This window comes from Lynx rufus, unplaced genomic scaffold, assembly GCF_022079265.1.
Source record: "Lynx rufus isolate CCGP_SWC_20201006 ecotype Redwood Valley unplaced genomic scaffold, mLynRuf1.p SCAF_4, whole genome shotgun sequence".
Lineage (NCBI taxonomy): Eukaryota > Metazoa > Chordata > Mammalia > Carnivora > Felidae > Lynx > Lynx rufus.
The window spans coordinates 168,438,153-168,462,604 of NW_025814856.1; the positions used below are offsets into that span (position 1 = coordinate 168,438,153).

At 40.1% G+C, this 24,452-nt stretch overlaps 1 protein-coding gene across 4 annotated transcripts in view; it reads right to left on the reverse strand.

Moving 5' to 3' along the window:
- Positions 1-24,452, reverse strand: part of LMBR1 (limb development membrane protein 1) — a 149,153-nt gene that overhangs the window by 22,610 nt on the left and 102,091 nt on the right. For all 4 annotated transcript variants that reach the window (XR_006965012.1, XM_047095295.1, XM_047095294.1 and 1 more), the window contains 6 exons: positions 13,984-14,064; positions 8,631-8,707; positions 7,911-7,988; positions 5,162-5,235; positions 4,843-4,933; positions 3,530-3,596 (listed from right to left, as the gene is read on the reverse strand). Coding sequence is in view for 3 of the 4 variants with exons in the window: in XM_047095295.1 (XP_046951251.1) it covers positions 3,530-3,596; positions 4,843-4,933; positions 5,162-5,235; positions 7,911-7,988; positions 8,631-8,707; positions 13,984-14,064 (468 nt within the window). In the remaining variant the exon portion in view is untranslated. The remainder of the gene's footprint in view (positions 1-3,529; positions 3,597-4,842; positions 4,934-5,161; positions 5,236-7,910; positions 7,989-8,630; positions 8,708-13,983; positions 14,065-24,452) is intronic.

The following is a 24,452-nucleotide window of genomic DNA, read 5'->3' on the forward strand; positions in this document are numbered from 1 at the left end:
TTTCTTGATTAAGCAAAATAAAGAGCGTGTCAGCAATCGTACAGTCTGTTCTTACAGAATTCACTCCTGCCTCTGGAGTATTTCGTGGCAAAGAGTTTGGGCATCCAGAGTCCATTCAGCCTGGGCCTGCCCTACACTCACCGGCCACCTTTATGTCTGTGAAACCGGACAGTAAACTGTTTACACACTTGGACATCAAGTCCCCCAAAATGTCGGATTCTTCTAAACTGACATCTAAAGAGGCAGCAAAACAGTGTTTTGGAAATCATGTGCACTGCCGTGGCATTACTCTTAAAGAGCTTTAAAGAGTTCGAGTAAGAAATGTGAGACTCAGAATCTTTGTGTTTCCTACAGACAACTACCATTTATATGAATTATACCTGACTAAAAATACACGGTCAAAGTCTTTCTCCCAACCTAATTCTCGCTGCCCAAGTAATATGCTTATAAAATCTACTCTTGTCGTAATTTTTCAGATCAGCACAAAATTTTCCATACTCAAATATAAGATGCTGATCAAAGGAAGTCTTTAATAAATGTGTCCTATCACCCGGGCACCGGAGTCTGAAGCTACAGTTTAATGATGCCTATGGTGCACCAACAGTGCCAGTGAGCCCAGAAAACACAAAAAACTCAGAGAACATTTTTGAAACGAAAATACCAACACATCAATCCTTCTATACAGGATTCAATGTTATTTTCAATGTACAATTAAAATGAAAACCATCACCAATAAATGGCTGAAATAAGAGGAAAGCTGCTCGCATACAGGTAACGGCGGGGTTTTCCTCACTCTTTCACTTCTCATTTCACTGCAAGTGATGAGGTGCTGCTGGTGGAATTCACAGGAGCAAACGAGAGCATTTAGGGTCAGGGTTTCCTTGTGAGAGGCAGTGAGAAAGAGTGACAAATTTCACAGCTTGGAATCTGGTTGTTAAATACATCCTCTATTCTGGGCTTCTGAGCTTTTCAGCTAGGAAATCAAAACCCTGTTCTACACTAGGATAATATTCATGACAATTCTCCACATCTCATCTTCTTAAAATCAAAGACTCCGTTCCAAAGGGTTAATAGAGGAATTACAAAGTAACTCTCTAGTTTGCATTTCCCATAATACTAAAATAAAGCTTCTTCTTTTAGTCTAGAAATTTGCTTTTTTAATACTGTGAAAAGCCTCCATGAATCTGTTTAACGTATTTACTTCTTTTCATCTATTCAGTGCCACCGGGCATAACATGTAATGCAGTGCGTGTTGATATTTTGCAAAGCGCCACATGACTCACTGTACCCTAATGCACTCCATTAATCCTGTTTGGACAGCTGGGCCCAGGCATTTGTTAGCTGCATTTTAATTGTCCCATCTTTCTTTTTCTTCTTGTTATTTATCTCTATGGCAAACTACTCAGGAATTTAATTTGTTGATCTTCAAAAAGCAAATTTTGCCATTAATTTGTTTTCTTTGTATTAAAAGTAGACTCAGCATGTAATGCGCTTCCATAAAATCGGTATATATCACTAGTAACCATCTTAAATAACAGATCACGCTAAGTGAGTTTCGTAACTAAATGGTAGGGTGGCTATAACATCACAGAAATTACTTGTTGGACCGTCACAACACAAATGATACCGCTCAGTTATAAATGAAGTTACTAACATGCATACTTTCGGCATTTTCAAGATTAACACACCATAAGCAGATGTCAAAACAATAACTAGTCCTATAAAGCAAACACAAAAGAGGTAAGACCACTGAGTAAATAAGCTTTGTATTCGTCTCTGCAACAGTGGTCCCTTTACGTTTATACTTAGATTTCACTTCTTACTAAAACACGAAATTCTCTGTAGCACATAACTACACAGTCTATATTTTCTTCACACAGCCCACTTCCCCGATTGGCAGCGAGTCTTAAATAAATAATAGAGGCGATATGAGAGGTAAACAAAAGCAACTCAAAGCTACTAGCAATTTTTGTTAGGAGCGAGTTGCTGAGGTTGAACGATGGGATCCTTGTAATCATTTGTGAACACTCTGAAGTTGAAACCTGAGTCCAGAAGGCCAAACAGAACTGCTTGGCGGAAATTTTTGTCTGAAATAATATTTCGCCAAGAAGGGAGATAACAGCCTGCAACAGTGCTTTATAAAAGATAAGAATAGGCCAAATGAAGCTCTGTTCAACTGTCTCAATGACTAAGTAGAAATATATTACTGTTCAAAGACGATCAAAATTCCCAGAAGTTGAAAACTTAAGAAAACTGTATAAATGACAGGCAAGTAAGAAACTAAAAAACTAATGGATCTCCTTGAAATCTGCATGTGCTCTCAAAAACCTCAGTTTTCAAGTCTATCGCACGAACACAAAACAGCTTAAAATAAATCTTCACACATTTTCAATTTTTTAAATCACATACTAAATTGTAAGTTTAAAAAAAAACATTTCATATAAGAAAAACTAGTTTAATATTTCTAGACATTCAACATCTTTTTTTGAATATCACAGTTTCCTCACTGATGAGGGACCATAAGGCAAGCTGAGGGCAAAGTACATATCCCCACCCTCCCCACCTCTGGTGGGACATGTGTGATATTCCTCAGACCCTCCTGGCTGCCCAAGGACAAAGGAAAAGAAAGGAAAAACTGGCTAACTGATAGAGATCACAGTCCTACAGGACGTGAATCTCCATTAGTTTACAAATGTCTTAGTAAATTACAAGAAAAAGCCAATCTCATCAATAGCCTAATCTCCAGAAACCTGTAGACTCAGTTTCCTGGAGCCCCAACATCACCATCCCCTCCACAGTGATGTGGGAAACAAAGGCAAGAAGGAGATGACACGTAACATTAAATTTCTTTATAACCTGCAGCCCATTCACAAATACTCGAGGCAAATACAAAGTATAACGTTTCTCCAGGAACCCCCTGTGATCACGATGTTAATACCTCACTAGAGGGAAAACAACCTTAGCGTGACCATAGCCAGGCCTGCAGGACCCTGTGAGTCCTCAGTAGCATATGTAAATCTCCTTGGAAACTTCCCCTGGACTTTATTTACCTCCTCAACTCCATAGTAAATAACCAGTCACTCTTCACAACCCCAGGGCAGCATTTTCTGCCCATGGGTCCTGTCCCCGTGCTTTCATGATCGACTTTTTGCACCAAAGACGTCTTCAAGAATTCTTTCTTGGCCATTAGCTCCGAACCCCACCATCACCCTAATACCTCATCACTCACGAGAGAACTCAAAAGCTTAACTAGTCAGTGGGAAAAACTGTCCGTTGTTTGGAGAAGGAGTATTTTTTTAAGTATTCAAAAAAAAAAATGGTCTTTATTTGAAAAAAGTAAAGGACTGTTTTGGTATAGCTCTCTATACAGACAAACTACAGGAGTTCTAAAATAGTCTGGAAGGACATATTATATTTCAAAGGATGATTTTTTGGAAAACGTTCAGAAACTAAAAGTCAAGGCAGAAGTTTAGAAAAGATACAGTTAAAAGGTATGGACTTTAAATGGACATTTCTCACATAAACTTACCCAGTGTTCTTGACATCACAGGCAGGGCAGAGCTCAAGACCAAGATGGACACACAATTCCCAATGATCTGTGCGGGGGTCAGAAGGAACACTGGGCAGTTAGACTGCAGGATGATAAATACGATCGATCCATTCATGTTCTGGGAACTCACCGCACTCACCCTGTACTACTGTACTGGATTTGGTTAATTTCTTAATGATATTAGTCAACATAGAATTTAAAGAGAATAAGAAATGTTTTCTACAAACACTCAGAGTCATATGTCAGTTCTACCAGATATTTACAGCATCTGGCACAAGTAGGAAGTTATAGAACACTTAAATTACTTTCTGTATACCTCAGACAATGCATTTTACATTACTGACTGAGGTTGCCAATTTTAAAAAGGTCTGCCCGTCAACTAAAACAGAATGAGTACGTTTAACACTTCTCACTATATTTTTAAAGCCAGACTACTGCTCAGGAGATATAATTTGTTCAACTATTCTAAGATTTAATATCAAAAAGCTAGAAATCTAAAACCCCTAAACTCTAGTGATTCATTTCCAATGTGCCCTATGCTTACTCTTTCATATTAAATAAAAGGAGCTGAAAATACCGATTAATACTGATGATCACTTAAACTAGATGCTAAGCATCTCAAGAAGTCCCAGCATTCTATAGATAGGTAAATCAAGTACACGAAGTTCTCTTTTGAGATAGGCTGGAAAATATGTGATATGTAATAAAAACAGAAGCAACCAGCAGCTCTTACTAGTCATTTTCCAGTGACAGCCTGTGGGAATATTTTAAAAAGATGCGGTCACTATATACGGTAACAGTCTTTGTTATTCCAAAACCAATGACACATCCTAGGAAGTCAAATTAGCCTCAGACTACAAAACATTTCTGAATAGAACTCTTCCGTCTTGCTTTAATTATTCAAATTTGAAATACTTGGTCTCTACTACTTGCAGCAACTAAGTTCTTCAGATTTCAAACAAGCTCCCTGAAGTACAGTTTGCACAATCAAAGTTACTCATTAGCAATACGTTTTCTTCAGAGGAGAAAGAGTCCTTTCAGGAGCCTTCCGCAGCCAGTTAGCGAGCGCTGCAGGTCTGCGCATTTACAAGTGAATGGAAGCCGTCCAAATTAAACAGAGCAGCACAACCTTTTCCCACTCATTCAGCATTCTGAAAATCTTCCAGTTTGCGTTTATGCGATTTACAAACAAATACCTATCGCCGCAAATGAACCATTCAGGGTGATTATGACATAAAACACCTCCTTTGCCTTGGAAGGCAAAAGGGAGGCACAGCCACCTAAGACTTTACCTTTGTCATAGTTGTGTCATCCTTCTTGGGAATAAAGTTTCCGAAAAACCGGAGGCTATAGAAACCGACGACAGAGGACACCATAAGATAGCTGTGAGAATCAAGGAAAAAACTCTCCAAAGAATGCAAGTTTCCTTAAGTTCTCAGCAGTCTTCAAAAAGTCTTAAGGCTCAAAGGGAAAACAACAAAAAGCCACTTGGCATGCTTGAGGAAGACTGACTTGTTTTTCCTTCTAGGCGAGTGTCTTAGTAAATTACCACTGTCCCAGAAAACTGGACAGAAAACTTGTTGACAGAATGCTGAGTTAAAGAAAGGATACAAAATCAAAATGATCTCAAGTGCAGCTCCCACAAAACCGAAAGCAGACAGAGAAGCATTTCCTATCCCAGGGCCCTGTGGGGGGGAAAAAAACCGCTTTCAGAATGACACTATATATTTGGATTCCCTAAGACTATTAAATAAATAACGGAATTAAGAATGTTTAATACTCTGAAGTAACATCTACATTTTTAAAGGACAATAAAATATGACATTAGACTGAGTTCATCAACTAATTGAAGCACATGTTAACAATTTTTGCAAACTCAAAACATCTCCGAATTATCTCAAATGCAATTAACTTATCAAAATGATATTATGCTTATTGTTAAGTCCTGAATATTACTGGAAGCAATTTTTTAAAGAGTTTCGTAGGAATAAATACATAATTATTTAAATGAACCCTAAGACAACATATAAAAATTATACAATTAAAACATGTCAAAGTAAGCTAAGCATACAGAGAAGGTGAATGTGCATGTCCTATTTCCACACTTGAAGGTTCTCTCTCCCCAAATCTTCCTTAGGAATTCAGACGTTTTTTAAAAATATAACTTAATTAACACAGACTTTTTTTAATGTCATGCTATGCATTTTTTCCTAAACATTATACCTATTCTCAAAATCTATCTTTACCTAGAACTTAAAAAACAAACAAAAACTAATATTTATTAATGAGACCAGACAGGCAAAAAAAAATAATAATTTCTTACTAAAGTAGGAGCAATATTTTCAAAGTTTGCCAATTAAAGGAACTATTCAAATATGAACTACTGTCAGCTTTAACAGAAGTACCCAGAAAATTAAGAAGGTATAGTCAAGCTACTAAAAAATAAACCAATAAAGTGGTGCCTGGGTGATTCAGTTGGTTAAGGATCTGACTTCAGCTCAGGTCATGATCTCAAGGTTCATGAGTTCAAGCCCCACGTCAGGCTCTGTGCTGACAGCTCGGCCTGGAGCCTGCTTCGGATTCTGTGTCCCTCTCTCGCTCTGCCCCTCTTCTGTTCATGCTCCGTCTCTTTCTCTCTCTCTCTCTCAAGAATAAATAAGCACTAAAAAATTTTAAAAATAAATAAAGCAATAAATAATATCATACGTATCATATATACATTCTAATTTTGGCATAAAGAAGTAAGAAGAGGGGCGCGTGGGTGGCTAAGTCAGTTAAGCATCTGACATCAGCTCAGGTCATGATCTCACTGTTCATGGGTTCAAGCACTGCATCGGGGTCTGTGCTGACAGCTCAGAGCCTGGAGCCTGTTTTGGATTCTGAGTCTCCCTCTCTACTGCCCCTTCGCTGCTCACACTCTGTCTCTCTCTCCTTAAAAAATAAATATTGAAAAAAAACAAACAAAAGAAGTAAGAATACCCATGACAATTTCATATACATAAATAAGGCAAAGAACTTATCACCTTTTTCTCAATCTTTTGAGAAAGAAATGAATAATGCTAATAATAGAAAGCTTATTGGCTGGGCTGAAAAACATTTTGGAAATATTCCATCTCGAGAGAAGACCTACGGGCAGGATTAAGATGATGTGATGTATTTAAACAATCACACATGGACTCTACCAGGTGTAAGTCCCTCTCTATGATACGCTAACGGATGGCACAAAAGTGTACCGTGGGTGCTTGGGACTGACACAGTGTGCAATATCTAAAGGAGGGTCACAAAGTGAATAGGGTCACCAAGTCATGGTAGGTGACTTCCTGCTCTATCAATGGATTTGGGTCTAATCAAAAGCTAAAGGCCAGGTTGTAGATGAAGGAGGACTGTCTAGTGTTGTCTGCTTGTGGAACGAGGTACCCAGAGCATTTGGCAGACTAGACACCAGGCAGTGACAGAGGGCACAAGGTCCAGCAGAAGTTAGAGGAGGGCAGGATCTAAATGGAGAATACGGCTGCAAACATTAGCTCTGAAAAGAGCAGGGTGTCTCCGTCTTAGACCCAGGGAAGAAATTTAGGTTGATATTGGCTTTTTTCTATGAAAAGACAGGTGTATCACCTGTTTAGAGGGAGAAGTGGCACCAACGCCTGAAAGGGTTTGGAAGCCCTTTCTATGGGGTATGGGGAGGCTGCTGACTTGGAGAAATATTAGAAAATGTTACAACGTAAATACTATTTTAAGGAATCAAAAGTGTACAGAGACACCTAGAAGTACGCCAGATATGAATCTGTAGTGATAACTACCTTCTATACAGAGGATATATCCAAAAAGGCTGACAGAATTTAAAAGAATCATCAACTTTTAAACAAGCGAGAAAACACAATTAATTCATGAAAAGATGTACATCTGACTCTTCTCCAGTAACTAAACTAAATGATTTAGTAAACTGAATCACAAAATGTGTCATTCTTTTGAAGCATAAATCCCTACAAGCCATATATTTGGACCTTTGGCAAAGACAATGAATCAATCTAAAAAACTCCTCCAATACCACTATTTCACAGAGTACACATTTTCTTAAAGAATTACAAATACGATCTTCTGTTAAAAAACAAACTGTGATACAAAAGTCTACAAGGAAACTCTGGTATTTGATAAAAGGGCTGGCCAACCCAAAGTAGGAAATTAGAAACAAAAGACACAGTTTACAAACACTGTGTATGAAGGCTGTTTACATAAAGAACTTCATACAATCTGATACATACTTGCAGAAAGGTGAATGTTGTAAATTACTTATTTTAAAACACTCAGGGTATATCCAAAGAGCACTTGTGCAAAAGAAAAGACTTTGAAAGCACTTTACCCTTGTTCCCTTTGGCATGGCTGTTTCATCAACCAACAGGCAAAGAATATTACACGCCACCAGGAGGACCGAGATGAACTGCAACACAGACAGTGAGCGTCAGTTCTCAGTGAGCGTCGATACACATGGATGAGAATCTCAGTTGCTGACCAAATATATGCTTCGGTTAGTGGAAAAGCAGGCAAGACCAAAATTCTATGTATAAACAAACTGTAAGGACTCAACTAACTGCAAAAACTCCAGAATAAACTCTAATAAAAGCCTCTGCAAATTACTACAATTTCAAAGCTTGTGACCAAAGCTAGTAATAGAAATCCAGTTACTACATGACTTTACCAATTGGAAACCCACAACTCCACAGATTTAAAATATCATTACAATGTTATCAGAACTAGTTTAATGATGCAATTTTCATATCCTAGCATAGACTGTGAAGCAGGGGGTATCTGTGACACCTCATCCCTTAATTCTACAGGACACAAAAGAATGAATTTCCTCTTTCATGAGGAAACAGTTAATCTTGAGGACTTTTTAAAAACTGCCATTAATTTCCATTTTTACTCTATTGACTTTTTCCAAATAAAGGTACAGATGGGTTCTAATCCTGTTGATGGAAAACCAGTTTACTAGAAACCATTTAGCCGAGGGAGTTGCCATACTCAAATACCAAAGTAAATAACAAATAATTTGCTTTATTTAACTAGGCAAATAAATTCTTACTGTTTCAATAAGAAGGAGAACCATAACAGCGGGATACACCAAATTTCTTTCCCATGCTGAAGCTTTTTTTCGCCTCTCTATTAGAAAAAAACAACAACAAAACACAACAAAAGATTTCCAAAGGTTCTCTCATTCCCCAAAACTCACAGTTTCATTCCTTATTGCTATAACCAGTATGTATTATTTTTATGTAATTTTTTTTGCAAAACCCATAAATTTTTAATTTTCCTCTACAAACTATAAAAATCAAAGTTTTAAAATCACTTTGCTAACATTAAATAGCTCAATCCTATGATGCTTACATTTTATCTCTGCAAAGACATTTCAGTTGCTAATGAAACATACTGGTAATACACAGGTTACTATGAAAATGTGGAAATATCTGTATTTGATACAGATTTACATAATGATACAGATTTGAGTGAATAAAGTAACGTGATTAAAAATCCCCTCTAATCCAAAGATAAATTCCTCTAGTTTTCTAGAGGCTGGAAGCAAATTTCTGGCTACAACAATCTACCTTCTATCACACCCATCCTCATGCCATGAACGACTGGTAAAATCAAATCAAATTTAACTAAGAACAAAAATGTGCATGAAGGAATCAGAGCTACCACGACAAACTCGTGAGGTCAATATTCTGTGAAATGAGTCAGCGTGAGCCCTGCAGACTTCTCCACTTCCCGTGCAGACTTTTCTAACATGTAACTGGCACGGCCCTGCGAGGCTGAGACGTCAAGCAAACATCAGTAGGTAAAATTAAATGATGCTGAAGCAATGCTTTCAGCAAACTCAACAGGGTCAGGAAAACAAAACTCGTGTGGAGTTTGGGGCTCCCAAGGCAGCCGGAATTTGAGAGGCTATGACCGGAGAAAAGGAAAGAAAAAAGAAGAGAGCCTAACATTCAGCCTCTTGTCCTTCCAGGCACCAACGGCTGAGAGAGCAACAGGAAGAAGGTGAGTGACAGGAAGAGGCTGAGGGAAGAGGCTGAGAGGGCGACAGGAAGGTGCAGCAAAGAGGAGGGGCAAAGCTTCTGTCAGGCTCATGTTTCTTGAGGTGAAAACCAAAGTTCGGAGTTCATTAAGAAGATGGGATCAGAGCCAACAACGAAACACCCAGGCTTTCACTTCAGAAGCTAAAAACTAAGAGCAAGGCCAAAGTGCAAAGAGACCGGCCCTCATGAAGGGCACGACCCACTGTGGAATGATCACCAGCCCAGACAGAGGAAGGAGTCATCCCTACTCCAACTGCCCCCCAGAAGAAAAAGCAAATCCTCTCTAGGAAGAAAACATTATCCAGAGTTTGTACAGTTTGGTGTAAGAAATGCCTGACAATCAAATGTTACCTGGAGATAGGACAGAGAAAGAAAGAGAATAAAAACAGACTTTCAGTTTATCCAGATATTGAACGTACCAGAAAGAGGCCTTAAAATAACCGATTAATAGGTTCAACAAGATAAGCGACAAGATGGCAACTGCCGCAATTTGAATCCAGAAAATAACCGAGTGGAAATTCTAGAACTGAAAAATACGGGAACTAAAATTAAGAGTTCAAGAGGAAGTTTAGCAACAGGACACAGCTGGAAAGACAGTGAAATGGAAGACACATCGACGGAAAATAGCACAGATCAGAGAATGTAAAAAAGGAGGAGAAATTCAGAAAAAAAAATGTAGGTGTGAAAAGGTCCAGCACATGTGCAACCGGAGGCTAAGGACATAAGAGAATGAACAGAAGGGGTATCTGACGAGGTAAGGGCCCAACCATTTCCAAAGCCGGTAAAACACGCTAAGCCATATGCTGAAGAAAGGCGGCAGATCTCAAGAAGAATTAACATAAGGAAAACCAAACCTGAGCACGTGAGGGTAAAAGTGCTAATCAAGGACAAAAAGGAAACCTTACAAGCTTTCAAAAGGGCAACAAGACAACTTTCAACTGGAAACCAGAAGACTCTAGAAAGACATCTTTTCAATGTGAACTACCAAATAAGAACTCTAAATTCTGTAAAAATACCCTACCAATAAGAAGGAAAGGAAAAATGTTTTCAGATAAACAAAAACTGACAGAATTCATTGCCAACAGACCGGCACTAAACGAAATGCTAACAGATATTTTTCAAGCAGAAGCTAAATGAACACTGGAAACAGAAATCAGGGGCACACGAATTTAAACACCAGTGAAAACCACTTCATGTCCACTAAATTGGGAAAAATGTAGAGTCCCACATTGTCACTTGCTGACAGTAAAGTGGAGCAACAGGAAGTCTTACCCATGCCTGGAAGAAATGCAAAATAACACAACTACTGGGAAAATAATTCAGCATTATTTTAAAAAGTTGTATACCCACATACTCAATGACCCTATAATTCCACTTCCAGCTATGTACCCTGAAAAAACAGAAGTACCAAGAGACATACAGGAGAATGTTTATACCAATATGACTCATAATAGCAAAAGATAAGAAACACATCAAATATCCATCAACAGCAGAATGAATGAAGTAACAGACAACATGAAGTTGTTTACAAAGATGAAAACGACGGCAACCTATTGAATGGGAGAAGATATTTGCAAATTATATATCCACTAAAGGGTTAATATCCAAACTCTACAAAGAACTTGGACAACCCAACACCAAATTTAAAAATGAACAGTGGATTTAAATAGACACTCTTCCAGAAAGACACACAGATGGCCAAAAGACACATGAAAGGTGCTAAACATCACTCATCATCAGGGAAAGACAAATCAAAACCACAATAAGATATCACCACACACCTGCCACAATAGCTAAAATCAAAAACACAAGTAATAACAAGTGTAGGCAAAGATATAAAGAAAAGGGGACCCTTGTGCACTGTTGGTGGGAATGCAAACTAGTGCAGCCACCATGGAAAACAGTATGGAGGTTCCTCAAAAAATTAAAAATAGAATTACCAAATGATCCAGTAATTCCAATACTGGGTATTTACCCAAAGAAAACAAAAACACTAATTCAAAAAGATATATGCACCCCAATGTTTACTGCAGCATTGTTTACAATACCCAAGACATAGAAACAACTCAAGTGCGCATCCAAAGACAAATGGATAAAGATGTCATATATACATATTTACACACACACACACACACACACACCCCCAGGAATATCACTCAGCCATGGAAAAGAACGAAATCTTGCCATCTGCAACAACATGGATGGATCCAGGTAGCATAGTGCTAAGTGAAACAAGTCAGTCAAAGACAAACACCTGTGGAATTTAAGAAACAAAACAAAGTAAAAAAAGACAAACAAAAAACCAGCTCTTAAATGCAGAGAACAAACTGGTGACTGGCAGAGGGGAGGCGGGTAGGGAGACGGGTGAAACGGGTGAAGGGGATTCAGAGTACACGTATCACAACGTGCACCGGGCAAGCTACAGAATTGTTGAATCACTGTATCACACCCCTACAACTGATGGAACACTGTCTGGTGATTACACTTCAATAAAAAAAGAGAAATAAAAACGAACAAATTTTCAACAACACTGGACTTCCATTTCAGAGGCCAATTTACCACCCAGGCTGAAACAGTTAAGAAACCAAAAAACTGGGGCGCCTGGGTGGCGCAGTCGGTTAAGCGTCTGACTTCAGCCAGGTCACGATCTCGCGGTCCGTGAGTTCGAGCCCCGCGTCGGGCTCTGGGCTGATGGCTCAGAGCCTGGAGCCTGTTTCCGATTCTGTGTCTCCCTCTCTCTCTGCCCCTCCCCCGTTCATGCTCTGTCTCTCTCTGTCCCAAAAATAAATAAACGTTGAAAAAAAAAAATTTAAAAAAGAAACCAAAAAACACATGCATATGAAACAGTTTCGAGACACTGGACGTGTGACCACAGAGAGACGGTGATCTCTGAGAGACGCCCTGTGTTCGCCCCTGCTCAGTGTCATGAGATGGTGTGCTAGCCACAGCACGGGGCGTGGGAACCCAAGCAGGGCCCAGCTCATTCCTGGAGTGGAGGACATAAAATGGGAGTGGGGAGAGACCAAGCTGGCTGGACTGTGCAGAGCAAAGTACGACAGGAAAACTCCTCAGGGGAAGACCTCCAAGGATCTTGAAAGGGTCATCCTTAGTCTTCAGCGGGGTAAAGATCAGCTCAGGTACACGAGCACACAACCCACAGCTGAGGAAAGAACCGCTCAAAAACGTCAGAAGGAGCGGTATCCAACCATCACTGAGGGCCGGGAATGGGGCCTGTTCCCGCGAGACAGTAACGAGGCCTCAGCAATCAGCAGCATTATCGCCTTGATGTGAGAACAATCGGCCCTACGGGAGATGCCGCTCCGGCCCCGCCTGGCAGGCCTTCAGAGCAAAGGATACAAAAATATAGCGCCCAGCAGTAAGATTCACAGTGTCCGCTACCCAGTCAAAATTTGCCAGGCAGGCGTAAAAGCAGAAAAGTACAACCAATGATAAGGAGCAAAGTCAATCAGTTGAAATTTATCAAGAACTCACACAGAAGTGAGAATTAGCAGATAAAAACACTGAAAGGGTTATCACAACTGTATTCTGTATGATCTGAAGAGTAGAGGGCACAGACTAAACACGTTGGAGTCCTAGAAGGGATAAAACAAGTCTGAACAGGACTTCCAAATATAAAACCTGCAGGGTCTGAGAAAAACGCGATAGATGGGATTAAATGCAGTTTTCACACTCGAAAGAAAAGATTAGTGAACATGAAGATACAGTAATAGAAACTATCCAAAACGAAACACACAGAGAAAAAACCTGACAAATAAAGGAAAATCCTTGAGTTTGGGGCAACTTCCAGGGCACCAGTGTACATATAATCAGAGTCCCTGAAAGGCGGGCACAGAAAGGAAAAGAAAAAAACATCTGGAGGAATGATGGCCAAAAATGTCTCAAATTAGATGTAAACCATAAATTCCCGGATCCAAGAGACTCCATTAACCCAAAGAATAAGAAGCATAAAGAACACTACTCTAAAGTACATCTTAATCAAACTATTCAAAGTCAATGATAAAGAGGACATCCTAAAAGCAGAGAGAGATAAAAGACAGTTTAAAAGATGATGACAGAAGATAACTTGTCAAAAATAATGCAAGCAAGGAGACAGTGGAGTGACATCGCTGAACATCAGCTTCTAAAAAGTCATTTTACAAAACAACAAAAAAGGTGAATAGACAAATGTTTATCCTCTCCCCAAACTAAAAGACAGTCTTTGTCAATAGCTTCGGACAGACTGGAAGCCTATAACCCTCACGAAACATTTCATAATTTTTTGACTCTTTCAGACTAAGGTCGAGTTTCTGGAAAGACAGCAAGACCAATACACGAGTGACAAACAAAAATGTACAGTACCTAATTTTGTCTTAAGGGTCTTCACATTTTCAAGTTCTTGTTCCAACTCCATTATATTGCATTCCACTGATGAAGACAGTCCTAGCAAAAGCAAAAATATTTTAAGAGTATAACAACAGAACCCAACAGTATAGAATGGGTAGCCCTCACATTCAATTAAAATACAAGACAACACATTACAAATCCTGATCGTGGAGAATAAAAACAAATGCTGATTTGTGATTCACAGAAAAGTATATCCATTTCTTTACCACTCAAAACATCCAAGTTCTTGCTGATTAAACACTACATGTTTCCTAAAGAATACCTTACTTTGATAAAATGTTTACTTGATCTGTTAATTTTTTATTTAATGACAGAAATACCGTATGCTTATTATAGAAAGTGAAAGAAATTCAAGATCCAATTCTCTATCCCACCTCCCTAAAGTGACACTCAGGAACAGCTTGGTTGATGCTTCCACACCTTTCCTCATACTCATGTATATATTCACATGTACATGTATACCACACACATGGTCTCTATTATACAAGAATGGGTTAAATTGGACACGTTACTTAACCACTTGCTTTCCTAGTCAATGATACATCCATGTTTACAGATAGTGCCAACTTTCACAACTGAATGATATACCACAGTACGGATGCACTTCAGTTTTATTCAGAATTATTCCACTTACGACTAGTCCTAGGTTTTCCGCTATTTTCTGCGACTACAACGTTGCAACAAAAATTTTTGTATGCATATCCAGTACATTCTAATTCTATTATTTTTGCAGGACAGATTCCCAAAATTCTGAGTCACAGGGTATAAGCATTTACAGTTAAGAGATATTTAGAGGTTATTCCCTTCCAAATATTGCAATTTATTGTAAGAATTTAAATTATTGTAATATTTCCATTTCCATTTATAGCTTTTGAAAGTATCTATTGTCTAATACCTTCCCTCGCACTAGATGCTGTAGTTCTTGAATTTTGGCCAATATGATGGATAAAAAATGTTGGTTTTTTTTTTTTTATGTTTATTTTTGAGAGAGAAAAAAAGAGAGAGAGACAGAGCGGGAACAGGGGAAGGGCCGAGGGAGGGGGAGACACAGAACCTGAAGCAGGCTCCATCCAGGCTTTGAGCTGTCAGTACAGAGCCCGACACGGGGCTCGAACCCACAAACCATGAGATCATGACCTAAGCTGAAGTCCAGTGCTTAACTGACTGAGCCACCCAGGCGCCCCAAAAGTATTTTCTTATTGTTACTTTAACATATATCTCCCTAAATGTGGTTAAGCATCTTTCATATGTTTATTTACCACGTGGATTTTCCCTCTTCATATTTTCTACTTATTTCTATAACGACTTGCATATCTCCATATTCTGTTTTATCTGTTCAATTCTAAAATGGATAAATTAAAATCCCCCACTACAAATTTACTTTCATTGATTAGGTTTTCTCAGTTTTTAAGCGTTTTCTCAATATATATTTGCATTTATTTGTCTGCTATGTTTTTTGGGTTCCTAGAAGACTGTTACACCCTCCTTAAGAATCACATCTTTTACCATTAATGACCCACTTTGTTTTTAATGTTTTTCAACTTAAATTCTATTTGGTGGACCTTAAGTTCTACTTTCTTTTTGTTTTTATCTGTATTTGTTTTACTTATTTACTGATTTACATATGAGAGACCAAAAAAGATTAAAATTAAAGGTAGATAGGTCTGTGTGTCTATCAATGAATCTTATTCGAGGTTCAACCTTATCAGTTGGATTTTGTTGGTTACAAGCAACTGAAATGGATGGACTGGGTACAACAGAAAAGGAATTCATGAGAGAGAGAGACAGAGAGAGAGAGAGACAGAGAGAGAGAGAGAGAGAGAGAGAACCAGCAGGAAAATTTCCAGTTTTCCTGAGAAGGAGAGGAACCAGGCAGCTGGGGGGTGCTCCGGGTGGCAGGAACAGATGGACTGTCTCCTCTTAGTATTACCGCTGGGATCGATCAGTTCCAACGATTTTCAGTCTTTATGTTGCTCGGATCAAGAATAAATGTCCAGTGTCCTGAGGGCCTAGCTCAAGAGTCACAAGCCAGGGGCGCCTGGGTGGCGCAGTCGGTTAAGCGTCCGACTTCAGCCAGGTCACGATCTCGCGGTCCGTGAGTTCGAGCCCCGCGTCAGGCTCTGGGCTGATGGCTCAGAGCCTGGAGCCTGTTTCCGATTCTGTGTCTCCCTCTCTCTCTGCCCCTCCCCTGTTCATGCTCTGTCTCTCTCTGTCCCAAAAATAAAAATAAACGTTGAAAAAAAAATATTTTATAAAAAAAAAAAAAAAAAGAGTCACAAGCCAATTCCTTTGGTAGGGGAGGCAGAGAACTCTGACAAGCAGTTCCACAGAGGTGGTCAAATGTGAGAAGGAAGAAAGCCAAATCAGATGCTTTACTACAATAGATCTGATAGGCTCTGTTCTTTAACAGTGGAATTCAGCCCATTTACATTTAGTAAAATATACTATTTGCATTCAGTAGAATTTTGTATAAGAGCTGATAAACTTCATTTTATACCTTCCATATTGCTTGTCTTAATTTTTAAGTGTTTTTTTGATTTATTATTTTTTTAATGTTTATTTTGAGAGAGAGAGAGAGAGAGAGAGAGAGGCAGAGAGAGAGGGAGACAGAATCCCAAGCAGGCTCCACACTCAGTGCGGAGCCCAACTTGGGGCTCAATCTCACAACCGGGAGATCGTGACGTGAGCCAAAATCAAGAGTCAGACGCTTAACAAACCAACTGAGCCACCGAAGTGCCCCTTAAGTGTTTTTGTTCCTTTTACTTTTAGCTTTACTAAAATGAAATGTGCACGTAGTTTTGACTGCCAAATACGTTCACAAGGTACATACTTACACGCTGACCTGCCTCCCCGAATACTACCACCTCAAATTGTTTAGCTGATTCTTTCAGCGTTTATCTCCCTATCACTAAATAAACAGCTTCCCTCGCTAGGCCCTGATTTTCCAGCTCTAAGTATTAACTAGGGCCTTCCTACCAAGGAAGATAAGGATTTAAGTCTCTATAAGCCACACACCTTATCATTCCTCCCTCTCCCAATGTGGATTGTTGGAAACTGTGGTTACATCAATATTCGATGTCTGCATGACTGCAACAGAAATGCCATCTGCTGCTTACCCACGTAACAAACTACGGTTAGCTTTCTTTTCTTCCATAATATTATTCTTCCAACCCCTAGAATTAGTCATTTTTTTCACTTGCTTAGTTTCCTTGTGTACTTATCACTACCTCAATGCCAAAGTTTCCTCCCAAATGTCTTTTTCTCTTGGTGTTTGAATTCCTGTTATACCACTCATTTCATTACCTGGAAGAAATTTCTCCTGGAGTCTTTAGACCTGCCCTGGTCTGGACTGCTGCTCTCTAGCCCTGCTGCACACTGGCACCCTGGCCCCTCCTCTCTTCTCTCCCGCAGTACATCTCTTATTTCCTACACAGCCCTTCTCACTTGCTCCACTCCCTTACGTAGGGGGTGCATAGCCTCCGGCAGCTTGTGAAGAAAAGGTTAACGGGAAGTAATATTTTTGAGACTCCACAAGTCTGGATATTTTACCTTTGCTCTCGCAGTTTGGGAAGATATGGAATCTAGGTCAAAACTAATAATCCTTCAGAATTGTAAGTCACTGCTCCATTGTCTTCCAGCTCTGGCCCTGCATCCGAGAAGTCCGAAGTTCCCCTTCCCGTCCCCTTGAGTGTGAACTGCTTTCCAGTCTGTGAAACGTGTGGAATCTCTGTTCCCAGTGTTCTGGTGGCGAGTCCATTTCCATGTACCACGCAGGGCACTAGGTGAGCCCTTTCAATCTCCAAATTCACATTCTTTGGATCTGAGAAATTTTCTTGATTTTGTCATTTCCCTCTTTCCTCTCCTCTCCCCATGTGGAATTCCTAATAATTGCCTGCTATTTACCCTAAACTGGTTCTCTAAGATTCTTAAATCTTTTCTCCTATTTTTGTCATTTGACCCATCTTCTAAAAAAGTTCTTTACCTTCCAGTCTTTTGGATAGGCCATTATTTCTAAATATCAGAAGTCCCTTTCTGTTCACTAGATACTCCATTTTTAGAGAATCCTGGCCTTCCTCATGACTGCAATCTTGGTTTCTTTCTCTCAGGATGTTAACAACAGATTTATTTTCAGATATGCTTCTCTAGCGTATGTTCCGTCTGTCCCAGTGTTCTGTATTGTTTGGCCGCTCCTTTCAAGTAGCTCAGAAGTCTGGTGAGCCTTAGTTGTCTGCTCATATTTAAGAGTGAAGCACGAGGGGCGCCTGGGTGGCTCAGTGGGTTCAGCATTTAACTCTTGATCTCAGCTCAGGTCTTGATCTCAGGGTCATGAGTTCAAGCCCTGCATTGAACTGAGCAATGGCTCCACCCTGAGCGTGGAGCCCACTTTTAAAAAAAGTGTTTTTAATTTTTTTTATACCATTTATTCATTTTTGAGAGACAGAGCGCAAGCAGGGGAGAGGCAGAGACAGAGGGAGACACAGAATCCGAAGCAGGCTCCAGGCTCCAAGCTGTCAGCACAGAGTCCGATGCGGGGCTCGAACTCAAAAACCATGAGATCGTGACCTGAGCCGAAGTCAGATGCTTAACCGACTGAGCCACCCAGGCACCCCAAATTTTTTTAATAAAAAAAAAAAAAAAAAAGAATGAAGCACTAAACGTGCTAATTTGAAACTCAAGAGTGAGTGGTGGCTGACCACTGTGAGACTTCTTGCCGGCTAATCCAAGCAGGGCACCCCGCAAGCAGGGCACTTCCTCTGGGCTAGACAGAGTCCTCAGAGACTCTTCCCATCTCCTCCTTGAATGTCCGTGTAAAGGGAGATGGGAGCCTGTAAGCATTCACCCCGTCCCCTACACTGTTCCCAGGCCACAGCCTCTGTTTCACTCTCTGGAGAATAACCCTCCCTCTTCTCGGGGCAGGAGAGGCAGTGCCTGGGACCTTGGATGGAGGGAGAGGATGTGGGCATCCAATCGCTTCACAAACAGGATTTTCAACCAACCCTCCTGAGCTTACTCCACATCATCTCCACTTCCATATCAGGTGGTGCCACTTCTCGAGATTTGGGGGGAGTCTGGGATACGAATCAAGCACAGATAGCTTAGGATTTAGCCTCGTTGGGTCTGCTAAACTCGTTGCCTCTAAAATTTTCTCAGGTTTGCTAAATTCCAACATTTTATTGTGATGATTTTCAAGTTCTCATTCCCTGAACGTCAGCGTTCTCATCTGTGAAATGGGGTGTATTTATTAGGATGCTTTCCACTGGATCAAAAATCTCAACTCAAAGTAGCTTAAAAAAGAAGAAAATAATTTCACAAAATTAGAAGTTTAGACACAGAATGGGCTTCAAAGTGGGTTTTCCCACAGCTCAACAGTGACATCCAGGGACTGAATTCTGCCACCCACAAGTTGGCTTATTATGAAGTCTGGTGGCTCTTTCCCCTTTCATGTAATTTCATAATTTCTGTTTATTTTGCTCTTTATTTCTTCTTTTCCCAGCTAGTGGAATTTCTGTCTATTCTTTCTCCCCAGGTTAATCTGGCACTTCAGTGGTTACTTTCTCACTCTTAACACAAGTACGGTTGCATTTTTTTTTCAGTATAACACAGTCATAACCCCATAATGATGCTTTACTGAGTAAGTTTCCTGCATCAAGGTGAAGCTTTCACTGTACTTTCAACTAACGGTTCTTTCATTGCTTCCCACCCACTCCTCCTAAATCCTGGATTTTGCTGAGATTGCTTTAAAAATATTTAATATAAAAAAAAATTTTTAAAAAAAAAAAAAGAAAAGAAAGGGGCGCCTGGGTGGCGCAGTCGGTTAAGCGCCCGACTTCAGCCAGGTCACGATCTCGCGGTCCGGGAGTTCGAGCCCCGCGTCAGGCTCTGGGCTGATGGCTCGGAGCCTGGAGCCTGTTTCCGATTCTGTGTCTCCCTCTCTCTCTGCCCCTCCCCCGTTCATGCTCTGTCTCTCTCTGTCCCAAAAATAAATAAACGTTGAAAAAAAATTTTTTTAAATAAAAAAAAAATATTTAATATAAGATTATTAGTAAACTTTTCTTTCAGTGTATAAGTTGTCATTTCCTCAATACCTAGAATAGTACCTAGCACAAATGAGATATTCAATATACAGATATGGAATGAATATCTTTTTTACCCTAATATACATATGACATCTTGATAAATGTATGAGTTTTTAATTGCAATCTTCCCCCCCCCCCAACCCTTAAAACTAATGATATTATCAATAATCCTTAACAGGTCACAAACAGGAAGTTTGATGTTGATCTCGCTCTCTCCTTTATAAGTTATTATTCTTTGTGAAAGCTTGTGAGACTTTTATTATCATCATCACGCTTGGAATTCCACAATCTCACACAATAAGTCTAGATCTTTTAAATGTCCTATTTAATAATCTTGTCCGGGACTCTGTGGTCTTTTAACCTGCACCAAAGTCTTTCTGCAGCACACTGACATTTTCTACTATTAACTATTTACTTAATTTTTTTCTACTTCTTCTTCCTCCTTCTAGATGCTTGCTATTTTTTCTTTAATGTTTATTTATTTTTGAGACAGAGAGAGACAGAGCATGAGCAGGGAAGGGTCAGAGAGAGAGGGAGACACAGAATGTGAAGCAGGCTCCAGGCTCTGAGCTGTCAGCATAGAGCCTGACGCGGGGCTAGAACTCACGGACTGTAAGATCATGACCTGAGCCAAAGTCGGACGCTTCACCGACTGAGCCAGCCAGGCGCCCCTAGATGCTTGCTATTTAGATTAGGTATCTCGGCTCTAGAGTCCATGTCTGCCATCTCATTGTTTCCTTGTCTTTGTCCTTTTGCTCCGTGACACAAAAGAGTTCTTCCACTTGATTCTGCGAGATAAGTAATTCAATTTTCAGAAAGACTACACCCGTTCCTCGTTGCTGGTGTAACAAAGTGCCATCAACTTAGTGGCTTACACAACATAAATGTATTAGCTCACACTTCTAGAGTTCAGGAGTCTGAAATCAAGGGGTCGGCAGGACCGTGTTCCTTCTGAAGACTCTGGGAGAGAATCTGTTTCCTTACCTTTTCCAGCTTACCTAGGAGCTGCCCACATTCGTTGGCTCATGGGCCCTTCTTCGGTCACTCTGCTCTGCTGCCGCAGTTACATCTCCTTCTCTGACCCACCTATAACAATGGTGTGAGGACACCGGGCCCACCAGATCATCCAGGATAACCTTGAGACCCTTCAACTAATCACCTTGCAAAGTCCCTTTAACCACGGAGGGGCCGTGTGTATAGAATCAGGGTGGTTGGGACTCGGATACTTTCGCAGGGTCACTATTCCGCGATCACAAGGACTTTTTCATCTTTTGCCTGCTGAATTTTTCTTTTTCTTTTTTCACATTCTAGGTGGCCTTTTTTCTTCTCTAACTACACGTCCTTAAAAGTCCCTATTACTTTTAAGAGCCAAGTACAAACTCTTGCTTGTCTCTCCATTAGCTGTCAACCTCAATGGGAATCAGCTGTTCTAGATCCTCATCTTTGCAGTCATCACTCAGCCTCCAGCGAGCGATCGTTTTCCTTTATGCCCCGCTATCGTGCCCTTCACACCTCATCACGTCAGACCGCCTGTCAAACAATGACAAACCATTTCGGGGGCCCAGCAGTTTCTGCTTTGGGGGGCTGGGGAAGAACGCCAGTTCTTCCTGATTCAGGAAGCAGCAGCCTCGGGGCTCCGGGGTGTCTCTAGCATCAGTGCGCTCCTTTATCAAAGGGAGGAAGAAAGCAGGATTTGGCCAAGGATGCTAGGTGGCTGGCGGGCGAATGCAGTAAGTAGGGGAATCCAGAGGCCCTTTCTCTAAGCCCCCTTGGGGACTCACAGAACTCCAGCCTTCCCCTGGGTTCTAGGAAAGGTAAGTACTGCCCCCTCTACATCTCCTGCCCCGCTTCCGCCCAACGCTGAAGAGGGAGAAATCCACTACCTTCTCTTTTGGAGAAGCTGAGGTCTTGAATGTACTAAAATGTTACGGTATTTCCAGAGCTCCCGAGTTTAATCATTTTACTTGTCAACGGGTAATTGACATTTATGGGAGAATATGCGTTAAGACAGATCTCAAAGCTATAAAACTTTGACTATAAATATAGTTTAGAGTGTCTAGTAGCCAAAGCAAAAAGGGAAACAATTAAATTATCGAATTAATGAATACTTCCATACAAGGAGGTTTACAGTAAGACAGCGTCGCATTTTAAGATTTGCGAGTGTCTCTGAATCAAAGCTTAAACAACATACTAGTCTTACAGATACCTTTTACTTTTTATCCCATTTCTTCATAAATTACATGGTGTGTATCTGTAGTTAATGCTCATTTAAATTCTTTATCTGATTAATAAAAATACAATTCCGAACTACATTTCATTCCCTATATTTGTAAAGAAGTATTATTCCAGTAACCAGCTCAAGACTAGAAAAAATAATCTGATGAGTATTCAGAAGTTTGAAAGGGAACAGGGATCAGGATACACAGTATTCCAGCTGCCAATTTGAGATTAGGCAAAAAGTTAGAAATGCCCGCTTTGTGGTATGATGTCTACAAAGCCCATGACAAATATCTAGACCTATCACTGTATTTTTCAAAGGAACAAAAACTAAAGTGGTATTTCCGAAGTACTGTATTTTTATTTTCAGGAGACACAATGCTAGGCACGCAGCAGACAGGTAGTAAATACTGACTGGGGTGCCTGGGTGGCTCAGCTGCTTAAGCGTCAGACTCTTGATTTCAACTCAGGTCATGATCTCACAGCTCATGGGTTCAAGCCCTGAATCGGGCTCCTCACTGATAGTGTGGAGCCTGCCTGGGACTCTCTCTCTCCCTCTCTCTCTGCTCCTCCCTCTCCCTCTCTCAAAATAAATAAATAAATGTTTAAATAAATACTGGCTGACTTGCGTATAAAAATTAAGAATGCATTCTCATCGTCTTCAAACAGAGCATGCTTTCATTAAATGACTAGATTCACCTGGAACAACACAATTTTCAAAGACCTTACCATCCTTCACTGTGTATCATTACCTACGTGAGATGAGTAAGCTTGTGTAGGCAGAATGTCCCATTATAAATGGCCAAAAGGAACGATGGCTATTGCAAGGAATCAAGACATACCACAAACACACATTGGAATGTCACGTGAATTTAAATTGCACTAAAAAAAATCGTCAAAATATCCTGAGCAACTGTATTATCCTCACTTTATTTCAAAATGAATCTCACAGGTTCCATGTCAGCATTGTCTAGTCAATAAGTCAAATTGGTAGACAAAACCTGTTTGGACTAGTCATGAAAAATAAAAAGGGATTCTCCAAGAAAACCACAAAGCAGCTCATTTAAGGTCAATTTAACGGTATTATTCTGTTTTTCTTCCAGCCACGACATAAGATTTCACTACCTCAAAGGAAATTATAAGAGTATCTATTTGCATTCCCCTAGGTGATTGGCAGTTCAACACCAATTAGTTCAAAATTACACTGTTACTAGCATGTAATAAAAACAACACCTTTCATCTTTCTTACACAGGTCAGAATACCTTCAGAGCCAATAACTTTGATCAAGTAAGTATTTTTGATCCTGCCCCACCCGTCTCTTTGGATTCAGGAAAACTAACAGCTGAAGGCAACTTTTCCCAGCTTTATTCTTAAGCTGAAAAACGAGTGCGGTATTGAAAATATTTTGCTTCCAAGATGACAAAATTTCCCAAAGCCCAGCATCGCTTCAGTAACTAAGCCTTAATATACAGACAGCTTTAACTGACATTCATATTGTTAAAGGGAAGATACTAATGATTTAACTTAAGACACATAATGCATTTTTAAAACTAAATATAAATTCTCTAACTTGGTTTGTAAACAACTCAAATAACATGAGGCAATAAAACAATCTCCCTAAGCAATCTGGTGTCCTAAACCAAGTCTCATAACAAATACTATTTAGAAGTAGACACCTCTAGAATAAACAGATTAGCTTTTCGTTTAACTTTTTAATTTAGCACAGAACCAAAGAAAAGTTGATTAGAAAACCTGCTAAGTAACCCTTTAAAATTTTGATTACACTGAATATGTTAAACTGACCAATATGATCTCTAGTCACCAGAATGAGAGGTCTCTAAAGTACCTTTTAATTATCTCTAATCGCTTAGGTGGATGATTTTGTTGCTTAAAGCCCCAAACGCCCAGAAATTCACAGAGCCAACAGCCTCATCCCCGAGGCAAGCGGCAGTTCGGCAGAGCACAGCGCCGCCGCTGATGAGGCGGTCCCCGGACAGCATCCGAGAACTGAAGCTGAACATCCAGGTCTCCACGGCATCTATTTCAGCACCAACAAACACCGCTACTGCCCCCAGAAGAGACGGGCGAGCCACACACTCAAACACTCCATTTCTATTCCACTCGCAATG